Source organism: Atractosteus spatula, chromosome 11 (genome assembly GCF_055471065.1).
Source record: "Atractosteus spatula isolate fAtrSpa1 chromosome 11, fAtrSpa1.hap1, whole genome shotgun sequence".
In the NCBI taxonomy this organism is placed as follows: Eukaryota; Metazoa; Chordata; class Actinopteri; order Semionotiformes; family Lepisosteidae; genus Atractosteus; species Atractosteus spatula.
Genome location: NC_142716.1, coordinates 11404502 through 11422010, shown reverse-complemented (window position 1 = coordinate 11422010; position 17509 = coordinate 11404502). Strand labels below are relative to the sequence as shown.

General features: G+C 34.3%; 1 protein-coding gene across 1 annotated transcript in view; it reads left to right on the top strand.

Moving 5' to 3' along the window:
• Positions 1-13883: 13883 nt before the first annotated feature.
• nr5a2 (nuclear receptor subfamily 5, group A, member 2) overlaps positions 13884-17509 on the top strand; it is a 59984-nt gene continuing 56358 nt past the window's right edge. Inside the window, exon 1 of the mRNA XM_088928319.1 lies at positions 13884-14067. Within this exon, the coding sequence (XP_088784445.1) occupies positions 14004-14067 (64 nt within the window). The 5' untranslated portion in view covers positions 13884-14003. The remainder of the gene's footprint in view (positions 14068-17509) is intronic.

The following is a 17509-nucleotide window of genomic DNA, read 5'->3' as shown; positions in this document are numbered from 1 at the left end:
TTTTATTAATATTTAACCATTTGCTGTACATTTTTGTAACGTGTGAAAATTCAGGTCAGATATTTTAGCTAGTATTAGTAGCAGTATTGTTATTACTATGAATAGGCACACACAAAAAATGGTCTGTAATAATAACTTCTGAAACTACTTCTTTGAAAAAGATGTTTGTGTGTGTGTATGTGCTCAAGATGATAGGCATCAAAACAGATGGACTATAATGTTTCCTGAGAAGTGTACTTTTAATATTTCATGGCATAAAATATGCTGACGATAAGAAACTTGTCAATAAATGTGTGGGAGTTGTACTGATGAGATTGTATAGTCAATAGAAAGCATGTTTTAGGTATGCCCCTTGGAGCCAATACTTTCTGGAATTAATCTATTAAAACTAAATGTAAGTTCAGAACATTGTTCTGTGGCTGAACAGTTTAACGCTCCGTAAAATATGTTCTTCTACAACTTAAAAGGAAAAGATGAGGAAATATTTATGAAGTGGCAGAATGTAAGCTGTGCATAAAGAGTCTCTAAAGTCCATATGAGAAGGAAAAAATCTAAACATGCTATATACAAATTACAAATACACATGCTGCATAGGCTTTAAAGATATGGTTGTGTTCATGTTGGTTAGCCAACTTTTTGTGCTGTATATGAATCTGACAAATCACACTGTTTCCTTTGGAGTGTATCTTTCTTGGGGTATTTCAGCTATTGTTGGTACTTCTTGAGTGTTTGTAATGCACATTTAGAACCACACGCATCTTGTTTCACATATGTGTATATTAAACATAATACTTTGTAAGTACCAACAATAAATGAAAGCAGCAGGCCTATATGATTCATAAAAATATAATGGCTAAGATATAATGGACGAGAGTAGACTAGGATGTTTGGCAAAGCTAACATGCAGGTCCCACCAGCATGGAAATAAAGTACAGTATGCCAGCTTTTATCCCTGAGAAGCCGAATCGTTTATCATTTAAGGTCTGTGGACATACTGTACATGTAAGTATTGTAACCCCCTGTTTGAACTTAATTCACCTCAAAACTGTCTACTCCTCACTGCAAACTGTTTTAGCGAAACATTAAAACACCATATTCAATAAAAAAACAATATTTGTTAAACAACATACTTCAAATAAAATAAACATTTGCCTTTAATTTTATTTGGCACTGTGTTCACATGGTATACACTACAGTATATATAGGTTTTATGGATACCACCTACAGAAAGCAATGTACCTGTATTGTCGTGTAACCATCAGATGCATTGTTTTGCACTTCTTTACATAATTCCTGTATATTCACCTCAATCGCTTAGCTACAGTAAGTGACTGAGCATATTTCACAGACAAGATGAACATGGGAATTAAAAAATGGCTTGAGTTTTCCAGCAGCAGATGGATGGTCTTTTTCAAAAGCTGACAATTTTAGGCTGACTTGCAGTTGCAAATCTCAAGAATATTGATCAGCTGAAAATATTTGGAGGCTTGCGTCTTCCAAACTTGCTTACCGCAGAGGTTCTTACTGGTCAGCTAAAAAGGATTCCAGCCATTTTGTTATGATGATAAATGAGACCCACTGACAGGTCACTTCTTTTTCACCTAAAGCCACAATTTGTTCCTTCCCTGAGGCAGGAGGCTGATTTTTCAGGGTGACAGATTTATTGGTGTCTCTGTAGCCTACAAAAATCTCCAACACCCAATAAAGGTCAGACTTTGATGCTGTTAGGCTGAAGCGTCATTTATATCCAGTCCACTAGGAGTGTTTTACATACAGTATATGTGAGCATCTGGTTTCTGGTAAAAATTCTCAAAGGCAATCCTTAAATTCCTCAGGTACATGCTCTCAGTCTTTGTTTCATGCTTCTGAGGGAAACAATATTTAAAGTGGTGTTGCTGCCATGGCAAAATGGCCAATTAAAATAAAGCATTAATAATAGTAACTAGTAGCAGTCATATAAAAGTATGATTTAACATTCTTCTGAAGAATAGAATCTGCATAAAACACAGATTAAATATGGACATTTACACAAAAATGTTTTGACTCTTTCCTATTTATGAATGTTTTGTTATTTTTGAAAAATGTATTGAATGTCCAGTTAAAACTGAATGTATTTAATGCATCGTTGTAATTCTATGCATTTGTCTTTGCATTGATTAAATGCAAAAGTTCCTAAATTCTATCTATTCTTTGAGCCATAACAACATACAGTATGACCATGAGAAAAGCTATAAACAAGAGCAAGTCATTGGGCTTATCTATCCCATTGAGGTGATAGTATCTACAGTAATTGATTCAAGGATCACATTCACACACTTCTTGAAGGAAGCCACACAGCTTGTTCAGTAATCCTACAACTGTAGAGAAGTGACCCTTAGAAACAAATACATTTTCATATCGTTTACATTTGCTTCCTCTGAAGAAAGCTATAGACTTACCTACAGTATGTCAGTGTTTTCAACACTTGAATACATGAATCAGGTCCCGTCATAGTCTTCTCTGTTCAACTTTAAAAAGTCTTAAAAAGATTAGTCCTTTTAGCCTATCCATGTAGAACGTTCCTTTAAGCCTAAAATTTATTTGGTTGCTCTTCTATGGACTGATCCATTAGACTAACATTTTTTGTAACGTGGTGACCAAACTAGTGTACCTTACAGCTCTCTCTAAGATATTGTTTTACTAATATAATATACACTTTTATTCCTTTCGTGGCATAAATTCTATGTATTCTTACATTTTCTGCCTTTTTTCTGCTTCTCTTTCTAGAAGGCATAATTTCTAATCACATAAAACGTTTTTCATACAGAAGAAAGAAAACACAACGGGAAGGCCCCAGAACCGAAACGTTGTTTTCTTTCTTCTCTTTTCAGCATGGAATAAACCTATTACTTATTTTTTTCACACAGTACATACAGTACCTCCTTCAAGTTCGTTGTTTTCCATTTTTGTATCTATAGCTTATGTTGTTGGTACCAGCCTTTCTGCTCTTCTCTATGTTAAATTTTATCTGCCAGTTGTTTGCTCAATTGTGAATTCTAAAACGTTTAGAATTTCCTTTGATGCTTCTACAGGGTTTGTCAATGCTCTTATTTTGATTCTGTCTGCAAATCTGATACGTTTACTCTATCAGAGTCCATTTATATAAATTAGGAAGATCAGTGGTTCTAGTACAGATCCATGTGGTACTCCATCTGGTAGGGTGCATCACTCTATTAGGAATATTCACTTTTGATCTCTGCTCCATCCTTTACCCAATTGTTAGACTAAGTACATTAATTATCTTGAATGCCGACTATTCATTGTTCATTTATTTTTTCCTTCTCACTGCCTCGACATGTTTCATTTTTATTCTGTATGTATTTACCTTTGTGTATTACTGTTATTTTACTGGGGCAATGCTGAACGAACCTTTTAGTTTTAAATTTAGACTGTATAAATATTACAGAACTATAATGTAAAATGTCATATGGCTTTTAATAAAAAACAATCCAAAAGCATTTCTATGGCAACTGAATCACAATGAAAAGAACAGAAAACAGCTACCGTCAATATTCAGTTACGTATGATTAAAATTGTTTGGAGTTTTTGATTCATGAAGAAAAATCAACACAGTTGTGTATCCAAACGACCTTGTGTATCCCTTAAGATGTTTTTGTTTCTCTGTTTAGTAAGCAGAAATAGTTACAGAACATTTTGGTTCTGCAGGGAAAAAAACTGTTTTTTGAATTGTGTAAATTACACATCCCGCCCACACACCTGGAGTACCCTGGAAAGAAGTTTGCATTACAGGATTTTTAAATAATAAATGAACAGAGGGCACAGAAAACAAAGAGGCCAAAAATATAACTAAGTTCCTCTTTTCTTGTTTGTCCATTATTATATATAGGGATAGTCCCTATTCACACATGATACTCTTGGTGGGTGATGACTAATCTAGTCTTCCAACAGAGACAGAAATGAATCTGGCTGGCTGGTCTAACTACAGCTGGAAAGTTGTTGGCACTGCACTGGGAGCTTGAGCTATTTCCTCTGCTTGTTGCTACTGGAGTAGGCAAACACTTGTGTGTTGGCTCTATTGTGTTTTTTTCATTCGAATATAGGAACCCTCTGGGTAGAATCATGAAGGGGAGTACCCATTGAGAGGGGTGGGATAGGGAATTGCATGTTGGGTGCGGGGAAAATGTTTTTCTGGGTTGGTTCGTAATGCACATTCCACATTCCTGCTTCCTGTGTGCAGTGGACTTTTTGCATTTGTCATTGTACCTACGTTTTTTCTGTCATATTATGCAGTGCTGCTACACAGTTAGTCTAATAAATCATCAATTTCCCTTCGGGATCAATAAAGACTTATCTATCTGTCTAATAATACATTAGCATTGTTTTCACAGTTTTGGTATGATACAAGACAGCATTCATTGAAAAGTTACTGCCAGCTGAAATTCTCAGTAGGTTCATCTTCCAGTTTTGTGCATCTGACAGTCTTAGATATTACCAAAAGGGAGAAAAATCGAAATAAATCGAAATATTTATGTTTACAACTTGAAGGTGGTTAGAATGTGTGTCAGAATGTCTTCCTGGCTTTCAGAGACCTACTTGAATGTTTTTTCAGTATCTTTATCAAATATGGACAATAGTGAGAAAACTTGGATCTAATTTAATTTCTTTCCATAGCTATCCTGTAGAAATACATGATGTAATGAGAGATGAATTAATATATTGATGTCATTGCCTTTTTGCTTTTAGCTGTGTAGGCAAAGCAACTGGAGTGAACTAGTAGCCCTCTCCCTTTCCTTAAAAAAACAGACAAACCCATTTTTCAGACTTGTAGGAACTAAGGTTTCTATTTAAAACGCTACTAGTATTTTTAAGCACAGCATTGAGGCCAAAAGGCAGACTTTAAATTCTGATCCAATGGTTGAAAATTAACTAAATAAAAACTGTGTGTACCTTTACGTTGAAATGCAGGGAGGTATTACAAATTATGGGTGGGAATAACATAAAGGAAAATCACATTGCATATTTTTACCATAAATGCTTAAATAAAAATAATTGTCTGTGGTATGTGAAAGTTATTTCCATATGCAGTCCTATGTAGAGCAAATCAGGGCTGTGATAGCCTAGTTTATAGTCTGCAGGTGTCCCTACCACAAAACCACTACTTGCATTGCAGTAGTGCTGGGAGGACTTTCGAAGAAAGGTTATGGGTGGTCTTTATGGACAGGATTGTGGCATATATTGAGAAGTCATTGCTATGCTTTGAAAAATATACACCCTGCTTCACATCTCTCAAACCAGACCTCTTATGGTTCCTGCATAGATTAGGACATTGGGAAAATTCCTAGTCCACAAAATTCCATGTCTTTGGTGAGCCCAAGGAAATTAAAGTAGAACTAATGTTGCACTATGGGAATTTTATGCAAGGAATGGCTTATTTTCTTCAAAGCCTTTAATCAAAATGTGATGTAAAATGCGTGACCATTCCATGATATGTAAAATCTGGGTTGCATCCAGAATGGGAGAGAGTCCTGAGAACAGTGAAGATGTGGATTGGCAGATTTTAGAAACCATAAGGTTAAGAAATTCCAGAAATAAGTGGAGTCTTTATTAACCTAAATGCCACTCAGTTCAATGTATATATTATGCATTCTGTGGCTTAAAATGAAAATGGTGACTGCAGGTCTTCTTATTTTTTTAAACACTTTCATTTTAAGTGGAAGTGATCAATTTAAGTCTTTTAAATAAGCATAGTGGTGGCTAGAATGGTTTCACAAAGAATGGTTTACAAGGTCATCTATGGTCAAAAATATAAATAATGCAGAAAAATATCTTACTGTACATAGTCATGTGTCTGAAGTTTCTGGTATTGCAGAACTGGTTTCTGTTTACATGTAATTGAAAACATAGATTTCTTGAAATTGTGGGCAAACATTCACTCGCATTAAGTGCTTCAGAACACATTCTGAAAGGAAAGCAGATGTCTCTGAGGGAACCTCAGTTTCAGGTGGCCTCTTGAGAGAAGACCATAGAGACATATTGGTTGCAGGAACTAATGACTGCTTTTAAACATTGAATGCCATTAAGTGTTTTGCAAATTGTATATCAAATATACAACTGTTCCCATAGAATACTGGAGACATCCATGATGCTAAGATGTGTTTAACCACTGCCCTTTGGAAGTCCTTGCTAGTTAAAATGTTTTTGTTTTTTTTTTCAATATCAAATTCAGGATATAATGCATGAAGACTAAGCCTCGTTAATTTTCATTTTTAGTACATGTAATTAGAACTGTTCCTTAACATTACAGTCTGTAGCATTATATACTCTACTTTTAACCCATAATATTTAGTCACCTGAACATTTCTGATTATCTGGTGTAAAATAAAAACTAAATACTATTGTAAAAAGTTCTTTCATTAACATTTATAATAATAGTAAGAAATTCAGAGTACAGGCTGCTGTAATGTATTTGGTTATCTGTGTTTCTTTAAGCATGGTGCCAGATACCAGATTCCTATAAGTGGAAGATATTGGCTGAATATTTTCCTTGCTTACAATACTGTACATGAAAAACAATTATTCCAAATTGCCATGAGAAGCAACAAAATCTGTCGTTTGACAAATTCCATCTCTTTCTTAAATAAAAAAGAACAGGTCTCCAAAAACCTACCTACCATAAATACCATTCCTTTGCGCTGTCCTGTTCAAACATTGTTGCCGAGTTAATGGTTAGGCAAAGTATTTGTTCTACATTTATTTTCAGTCAGCCTGCACAATGGTAACTCTTGATGAGAGAGAAGTGGTACACAAAGAAATAGTGTCCAAATGGACTGTTAGCAGTTCAGATTTTACTACACTGTCTTTCAAGAAGAGAGAGGTAAACAGAAGATACCTGTCTAAAAAAACTACCAGTACCCTTCTCACTGTTTGCGTAGTCTGTCATATCACAGTTTGTCTTGTTAATTTTGTTTAACTTGTTAGACATTTAGTCATCTGATTTTTAAGTGATGTCTGCTTTTTGATATAAAGGTAAGACTTTACACCTATCTACAATAAAATGTAAAGAGCTTTTGTAATAGTAATAGTTGTTTCCCTGTTGATACAGCAGAAGAAATAAGCCCAGAAAAACTGTAAAAATGTAGTTCAGAAAGAAACCTCATAGGCAAAAAAGTACTCACTATCATTTTGCAAGTACCTGAGGTTAATTCAGTGCAGAAAAGTACAAAGAAAGAAAAAAGCAACATTTCAGCAGTAGATTCATGTGTTTTGTTTCATGGCTAAAATATTGTTTCTTCTCTCTTTTCAGCTCAGAATTATCATCTACTTGTTCCTTTTGCTCAGAGATGCAACTCCCCTCTCTGGCGTCTCATGAAAGTATCAGGCCCTGTATTCAAAACACTTCCTATGGGAACCAACAGGGATTTACATGCACAAGTGTTTTGAATACAGGGCCCATTGATTATAGGAACTCTGATATCCCTCTCTGGTTTTCTATGTCTGTTTAGTTAATAGTAGTCAATTTAACAATTTTTTAAAGGAAATGGGTGAAAAACAAAAATGTACCAAGGTTCATGTCAGTAGTGGTCTGCTGAAAAATGACTAAGTTGGATACAAAAACATGAACAGACATTTTTAGTTTTGCAACAATTACTCTGTATAGAAATGGGAAGGAAATTCCCTGTGGAGAAACCAACAGAGATCGTAAGAGGCTTTTAGTCTCAATATTAACAACTGAGGACAGCCAACCATAACAGTAATGGATAGCACTCCTGTTTGGGGCTATTTTATAATGCTTCATTAAAGTATAATTGTATTGTAACTAAAGATGCATTAAGGCAAAATACAGAGATCTGCAGATATACACAAAGCTTAATTGTTTACATTGCATGTAATATTTTTCCCTATGAAATCTGCTGTGTTTAACAGTGCGCACATCCTATGATGTTGCAAGATTCTCTCTTCTTTGCACTTGAAATATACATGTAATGAGTGCAATGAACAAATAAAACGTAATATTCCTTATCATGATAGGCTGTATGGAATAATGGTAAAGGAAGCATGTAATCTCTTGTTTTGTAATGCTTGAACACATAAGTGCAATCTTAGTCAAAAGAGGTTTTCTGTTTACGATTCTAAGAGGAAACAATTATCAGCTGTGGTATCAACAGAATGGAACAATACCAGAGAAACTTGGATCCACATCCACTGAATCTATGGAATTATTCCTTACACAAAGCTCAGGCACGTGACATAGAGTAATTAATATGATTGCTTCCTATATCTAACTCTTAACAGGAAATTGGTATCAACGTACATGGAGATGTTTGTGATTGTGGTCAAGGAGCATAGTCTGCACTAAAAAAAGTGTTTTTTTTTGTAAATAGTTGTATTTTTGTTCAGAAAAGTGAGCATTCACACCTAGCCTGTGTGACAGTGATCATGGCTCACACTTGTATTTATTAATTAGTGAAATACACACTGGTAACTCACCAAGCAGCATTAAATACTACTGTAAGGATTATATAAAAGACAACATTTATCCATTGAGAAGCACATACACAACTGTTTAAAGCTGATAAGAAAGGTCTTTAGCCTTTCTTTTGTTTTCACAGAGGATGGTGACTTTGTTTTCTCCTGCTTTACACACCTGACAGTAACAAGTGCCATTGTTGTAAATGCTTTGAAAATAGAAGCGTATAGGAAGCAATGAACAATGACTGCCGCATGACCTGTTAATGGATATAACAGTTGTGTTTTTATTAGTATGCATAAGTATGGTGTGTGATATACCGTAGTAAACTGTTTTTTTAATTGAATAACAAAGTCTGCAAACAGTATTCATACAGTGCCTTGCAGAAGAATTTGCCCTCTTGCAAAAGTTCCACATTTTTTGCTGACTGAGGAGCTTGCATGACACAAACAGGAATGTATATTTAGAATCTACACAACCTACTGCAAACTGATTAAGCTAAAAACTCTGATAGAATGTAAATAAATTCATTTCTTTAAGAAAATAAGAAGATTCTCAATTGCAGACGTATTCACCCCTTTTGAAATCACAGTCCTAAATTAGTCCAGGTACAAAGAATAATTTGAAAGGTCACACAGTGTGTGTAATGGTCTCTGTCTGTGTGTAATCAGAGTTTTTTAACTTGGCCTCAGAGAACATACAGTACATCCCTCTCTGTAGGCACAGTTCACAGAGTAATATAACATATGGCCCATGAAGAGTAAGGAGCTTTCAGAAGAAATCACGGATTGAGTGGCAAATACAGTAGGAAGAGCTTGGGAAAAGGTTATTTATATCTTTGAGTATAGCGGAAAGTCCATCATTAAGAAGTGAAATGTGCCATTTATACAGTCGTACCATCAGGACGCTTCCTAGATCATGCCCTATTTCCATATGGAGCTGCCAGGCAAGGCAGCAGTGATTCTGAAACATTTGCAAAGTGCTGTGCCAGAGATGTGAGTCACTGTTGATACATTAACATTCCAATCCTACACAAAGCTGGTCTGCAAGAAAGAAGTCATTACTGATGAGATATGCTGCAGACTTTTGGCAGAAGTTTTTGAGTCAGATGGGTATGTCTGATAGAAGCACACCAGAGCACACCACCAACTCAACACCATCCCAACTTTCAAGCATGACAGTACTAACATTAGGGACTGGGATGTTTGTCCGGATTGGGAGAAAAATGGATAGTGCAAGATTTAACCGAATCCTAGAGGAATGCCTACCTGACTTCAAAATCTAAAACTGGGCGGAAAATTCACAGTTCAACAGGACCAGGACATGAAGCATGAGGCCGAAACCCACACTGAAGTACCAACTGACATTCATCCTCCTTCATATATACAGTAACAGTGTCCAGTTTTGAACAAAAAAGTCCGGATATAAATGGTTTTGTAAGGCACTAATGTATTCGTCCATAATTATTGGAATAGTAGGAGCAAAAATTACTTGATATAGTCAGGAGAAAAGGAAATAATTCACAATTAAGTGCTAGTTAGTATGCAGTTTAATAACAACTACTATGATCAGCATTTCAGTCTTTGCAGGTCCTTGCTGGGACCTAATAGGCTTGGCTACATACAGTAATCATAGAAGACTGATCAAATCTGAATTGGTTCTGGAGCAATTCATAGGTAACAAAAAATGTATTAAACATAGACAAGGTAGTTGTTGTAAATACTGTATACAGTTTAGACGTTCACAATACGACCAAAGGGAAACAACTGGGTAAAAAGATTATATCCTAAAAATGTGCAATTTTGCAAAATGTAAAAACACTTTCAAAACAATCAGAAACTCTGACAATTGAGTATGAAAAGGCTAGAATTACGATATTTTTGTTCTCTGTGTCTAAAAACGTTTGTAGTACAGTATCTTTTAGATTTAACTGATCTTTGTTCCTGGTATGAGTACTATTGTGTGAATTGTTTTATCAATTTTTATGCTCATGCATATGCTAAAGAATTGTAGAAAATGTATTTACACTACATTTGTAAAAATGCTACTAAAATATTGTTTGCTAGGAACATTTCTGTCTAATTATCAGTGTCACGATAGATATTCAATATTGTATTTGTTTAACATACATATTAAAGGTGATATCTTGTCTGCCAGGTGGCAAAGTTCTCAGGAGCTTGTATGTTCAAACATCTATAGAAGACGAATTTTTAAAAGTCCAGGGTAGTGTTTGTTCTCACTGAAACTCCTGTTTTAATATATGCAGAAAATGATTGTTTAACATAACATAGATATCTCATGTAAATAAGAGGTTGTTAATGAAAACATTAAAAGTTAGATGTTTTCTGATACATTCTAAAGTGATTGACTGGTTTTCCTAGACTTATCACATTTTATTTTTCAGTATCATATTAAGATACATTATGAAACCTGTTAATTAGCTGGATGGTCTAACTAGAGAAAAAGGTGCACTCTGACAAGTATGGCAAAGAATTAGCAAGAGGCAGACAGCAATATGGATATTTGATCAGATTAATCACTTTAATTTTATTACAAAGTCTTTTAAATGTATTATAGCTATAGGTCATATTTGCAATCAAATGTTAAATGAGAGCTATAAAAGTTGACAATTTAAATTAATTAATATACAATATGTAGATATAAGACTATACAGTTCTCTGGAAAACTATACAATCTATAGAAAAAATAAAAATATCTCTATAAAACCAATCTAACTGTAATATATAATGGCAAAGATTTTATTAATTAAATGACTTCATAGATATACAGGTTGTGCTTTAGATTTATTTTAAAAATATACAGGTAGGAGCTATATTTATGATGTGGTTGAATATACAGTATAAGCGGTATAATATAATAGGTGGGCAATCCTTGGTTTTGAGTGACAATTAGAAAAAATTCCAAATTTAAATTCATATACTATAAATATTTGAAAGTATCGTCATGGCCTTTGTGTTGTTTTCTTATATTAGGAAGTGTTAATATAAAAACACTTTTTAGCTACTGAAATACACATCATATCTTGTTCTTAATGTCATGTTTGCAATGAATATTTAAAAAATCAAATACTGGACAACATAAATTACAAATGTAAAAACAATACAGAAAATGGGGTTAATTATTTTTTTCAGAAAAGAAATGAGAAATAACTATACAGTCACAATGTATGCGCTAGCAAGATGTACTAAAGAAAATCTTTTTTATTTTGGCTGTTTTTTTGGCTGTATGCGTGCTAATTATTTAGAACACTGCTACAGTTTTTGTTTAATCTCAAACAACATAGAACTTTTTTATAGCTAATGATTATTGCTGGAATTTTTTAAACATAATTGAATCCTTCAATTAACCAGATGGGTCAATTGAGAAATCACATCATGTACAATGATGACCCGGAGAATACCTAATTATATACCTAAATCAATCATTATTTGATTATTAAAATATATGATTTATTGGAGCAGTTTGTTCAAGAATTCAACAGTAGCTCACCCAGTATCTCAGGCCATAATTCTTTAGTCTGCTGTACAGAGCCCTAACCACCACTCCACACTGCTGCCCAAAAGGTCTAATAAGGAAGAACTATTTTGTTCTTATTCAAATTAACAAATAAAAAGCTCCTTTAACATCCTAAGAAGGATCAGTCTTACTATACTGTATGTCCTTTCTAATTTAAGAAAGTCATGCTGTTTAAGGCACTGTAGGTTTATGGTTTATTCATTTTTGCAGCAAATTCTTGTTGTTTTATAACGTCAAAGTCTGACTCATAAACAATGTGGTAGTGTAGAAAAGGTGACCAGTCTAGTCAGCTTTTTAAATAGGTACTATCATAAAACTAACTAATGCAACAAAGTGAATGGTAAATTTGTTGTAAATCCCCTATTCTTCAAAAACAAAGACTTAATCTTATTGGCAAGCAAAGGGGTTTAAGGGACCCCAGTGTTATCAGTTCATGTATACCTGTGGTAGTCAAAACAACTAAAGCCAGTTGTCCCCTTCTTGTAGTGCTGGTGACAGCATAGCATTAGGTCACAAACCTAAGTCTACAGTCAATAAGCTTCACTTCAGTGGGCTACTTGTCCCTTGAGCCTGATCTCTTGACCTTACTTCTTCTCCCTGCATTGTTAACAGAGCAAAGTCTCATCTTTCAGAATACTGCACATTGCTTGTAATCTCACAAAAGGTGACAAAAGAGATCCTGGCTTTTAATATAGGTATAAAGGTAAAGGTGTAATATGGCATAAAGTTTAAAATATCCATGGCCTGAAACGGGAATTTTGCATGAACTAATTCAAATGCATCTAAGAAAAGCTTGGGAAAGTCAAGAAAACTATGAGTGAAGTCACACAACAGTGATGGATTTTACCATTGCTACTGCTCAGCTTTTAAGTTGCCGATTACACTGTATCAAAAATACATCAGTGTCAATCACACTGTTTTAGAACTGGGACTTAAAATACATGTATAACTGGGCAAACAACATACAAAGTGCAGATTTAAAATAAGTTTCATACAAAGTGCCCTCATTCCTCGCCCAATTCTCCAGTTGTTATGCTTTAAAGGTTGTTAACACCAAACGATATATATTCTCCAACTGCTGACTAAAATATACTTGCTTCAAGCATTGTATTTCTTCAGTTTCTTAACTCCTAGGCTTGTCATTTACTGCCCCAAGGATAACTTGAGATAAAGGCAAGAAGGTGACAGTGTAAGCTTGTACTTACTGGAGGTGGGGGAGTAGCAATACTTGATTATTTTATGCTGTGCTTCAAGTGGGAGTGTGGGCTTCCAGAATGTTAGAATGACTAGTTACACATACAGAGTTTGGTTTCTTAGGCAACTTTTGGCTTGAATTACATGAATTTGAGGAGCTTCTTCATTCCTGAACTAGCATCCGTGCAAGCAGAGCTCTGTTTTTTGAAGATGGTGCTGCTTACATTAAATGGTGGTACTGAAGCATTTGCATGTTAAATCCTGTATGTTACACATGATATATGAATAAAGCATTACACTTACTAGCATTAGGGTGAAGCTGCTACTGATACATGCACACACTGGAATCTTTTGACCTATTTTTTTACCACCTTCTCAGTAAGGCAGTCAATGGCCTCTATAGCAATTCTCCCTCTTTCCCTTACTAGTTAATAATTCCTACTCCATTATCTGCCAAGAGTTCTTATCAATCTCTCTGTCAGTTTATAACAGGGGCTTATCAATGTATCTGGAGTCACATGATTATGGCAAGCCTATCACAACCATGAATTTGGAACCCAACTGATTAGTGCCCATGAGACAGGACCATTGGTCAGGTCACTATTTCTTGGGGGGGGGGGGTGGGAGTTGTTCAGTACACTTAGAGAATTCAGGTGTCTTTCGAGCTTGGAGGTGATATCTGTTTTTAACCCAAACTTTCCCTGAAGTCTTTCTAGAATCAAGGCCGGAAAAGTTTACAAGTCACACCTTTTCACAGTCAGTTTTATATGATTTTCTGTCAAGGGCAAAGCACTTCCAGCCAATAATGTCTTCAAGCCCTGAGCCTGGCATGGGGCAGGATTTCACAAGACAAGAGCTCTCTGGGTTAGGTAGGTTGCAATCTCTCCGATTTCTTTTGCTTTTACACAATCCTTTACCAGACACTTGAAAGGATCTGACACTTGTGTGATTCTCTTCGTATTCCAACAGCAAACACTAAAGTGTACCAAATCATTTCAAGACACTTGTCTCATGCCTACAAGCTATTCATGCTATATTTTGGGGCTGCATTGATACATAGGATACAGTTTTTTATTTAACTTCATTTTCCATTTATGAGGGTTACAAGTATTATGGTGTGGTATCCGTAAATGAGGAGGCACGTTCGACTTTAGAATTGACACGTTAAAAAAGAGTTTCTCGTGTGCTTATTAATTGATCAAATGCATGGTTTATGAATAGAGAGGAATCTAGGAGGTTATGACGTATCAACTACCACCCACCAAACTTAAGCAGGTGGATGTTGTGTAGTCAGGAGATTTGACAATTTGTGGTAATACAGAATACGGTTTAAAAGACGGTTTAAAAGATTTTCTCAAATTTAGGAAAAAATACTAAATTAACGAAATTGCGCTTGCCTAATCACAAGCTTAAACGCATTTTGGACTCGGTTGGAGTCGCTGATTGACTGTTTCATTGATTGATTGGTGTACATCTTATCTTATGTCGTAGAAAGAAACAGGAATGTATGAGAAAGGATTTTTTTCCCGATGATACTAACATCGACGTTATTAGAAAGGAAGACGCGAAGCGTGCTGTATGCATTATTGCATTATTTTGCGAATAAAACACATCACAACAAATTGTTTTTCTCATATTTTTGAAAACTTGTATTATTCGCATATCTGCTCCACTGTCCTTGTAATAATTTGTTAACTATGAGAATCTGGTTTATAAGATAAATGTTTTCCGACCACAAAATTATATTTTAACATTGTGATTGTGTTATTTACATTGATGTTTTATTTCGATTAATTAAAAAAAAAGATTCAAGGTAAGATGAAACGATCTTTTATATTTTTTAATATGAAACACAAAACTTTCGGCCTTAAATAATAAAAATACAGATAGCCTATAATGCTTGTCACTTTTTAATGTTTTAATGGTGTGTTTCAACAACGGTGGCTAGCTTTGAGACTGTTTCAAATATCGGATTACAATTTTAATTTGCAAAACCCTTGAATCTTCAGCGTTTGGAAAGATGAGCGAAAGATATAGGCTACCACTGACTTGATGATTTATTGTACATGGAGAAACTTTCCCAGGCTAGTCTACATTTTTTCTAATAGGAAAGGTTACCAAACTGAAAAAAAGCAGAACAACAATGTTCTACAGAAATTATCAAAACTTTCAGAAGAGGTTATCAAATATCTAGAAATGTCTCCAGCAGTAGGGTAAATACAAACAAATCAAGAATTTGAATTGGAATAATCCGAACACGTTTTCAGTTTCACAATACACTATTCTTCTCAGATACCTATCGAGGCAAACACCATGCATATTTTATAAAGCAATTCTTGTAATTTCACCAACTGATGGTAGCAGTCCCCGAGCTGACATACTTTATAATAAATATTATAATATAATAAAAAATATTATCTTAACATTATTCATATAAAGAATAATGTAAAAATGTAGCAAAGATGAAGAGAAGAGTAGACAATTGTGATTTAACCAGTTTATGATGAAAACAAAAGGCAATCCTGGAAAAACGAATAAGGAGGGCTATTCTATTTCTGGTAATGCAGGCTACCGTTTTAAAATCTTTCAGTTTAAAAAGTGTAATACAGTAAAATTATCTTTCAACCGCTAAAATTGGAAAATGCCGTTCGTTACTCGTTAAACTAATTAATTTTTATTTATACCTAATGATTTTAAGTAGAATAAATTTAGATTAAAAATAAAAATATATTTTTCCGAAACGCCCCTTGGAAATTGTAGCTTAAGAGAGAAATAAATGCAGAAAATGTTTTGTGAATAAAGCAATTTCGGCTAAAACATATTTTTTTAGATGTGGAAAATAATTATTCCTTAGTCAATTTAAAGCCTGTTTAATTATAATTAAACAGATATTTAGGACATTATAGCTTTTTTTTTTACTTAATAAGAGAATACGGTATTTCAAAGGCGTTATAATGTCTTGTTAAGTAAAAAAAAACTTGTAGCTTTTGCAACTTTTTGTATTTTTTTATGTTAGCACTGATCTCTGTATAGATCTCTGCACTGTAATTATTGTTTAGTAATTTTTTTTACTTGCACTTTTTATTGAAAGCGGCTTGTTGCAATCTTAACATACTAGTTTCTCAATTCCTGAAAACGCTTTTAGGGGAAATACTTCCAGTTCTTCCAGTTCGGCGGCTTCCTTTTTATGTCATGCTGTTAGAGATATAAAGATAAAAATGGATTCATGATTCTAACGTTTTTACCAATATTGAAATAAAAAAGCACAATTATAATTTTCTGTTTATTTCTTAGATTATTGTTTGTAGTAGCGGTGGTACTACTGTTTCTAGTTTCTAAGACGCAAGTGTAAATGCTTTTGCTTCTGACCGACACCGTACAGAATTCAAATAAAGGATCTTTATGTTAGTATCGGATCGTCTTGTGATCAACCATGTGAAGCGAAAGAGATATACTTTGTTATCGTAAGACAGTCATTCGAACACCTACAGGTTAGCCACTGAACACATCACCGTAAAGTATCCCGATTAGAGTCGGTGTCAGCAGAAAACTCCAAAATGAATATTTTAACGTAAAAAAGATATTTAAATATTTGTAGTGGGCCTTTAGTTGTGCATTTTTGACATCAGTTGTCTATGTCGGAGCAGTACACTGTATTCAGAGGTAACACAGGTAGATATGCGATTCCTTACCGTTAGCAATAAGCACGTTTCACCTGCTACTACAGTATTGTATCTCCGTGAATAATTTGTAATACAGCAATTTCAATTTCTGTTAAGGATCAGTAATGAACACAGTTGAAAGCACATTCAGTTTGATTATATTTTAATTAAGCATTTCAACCTGTATTTTATAAATTGTATTAAGTATGAGCCAATATTCACAAAATATTGCAAGCTTTGTGTGAAGTAAGGGTGAGGCACAGAAATTAATTGGCGTATTATCTAAAATTATTATGATTGCTAGTAGTTTTCAAAACCATTAATTATTTATGTTTGGCCATACTGCGCTAGCTCATGTCAATAAAGCAATTTGAATCTGAAAATATATTTAGCCTTTTCTTGATGCAGTATTAGAGATGCTTCTGACTTAAAATGTCGACTGCGTTTTAGAAATAATTTTGTATGGTCTTTTCTCCAATCGTGCGCTTGAATGCAATTCATACACTCACCTGGGCGATTACTGTATAACCGTATCCACCATATCACGAAAACTTAATTGAAATGACCTAATGTTCACAATTATTTAAAAACCCATACAAACCGTCTAATAAATAAATGCTTCTGTCTGAATGTATGACAGAAAAACACT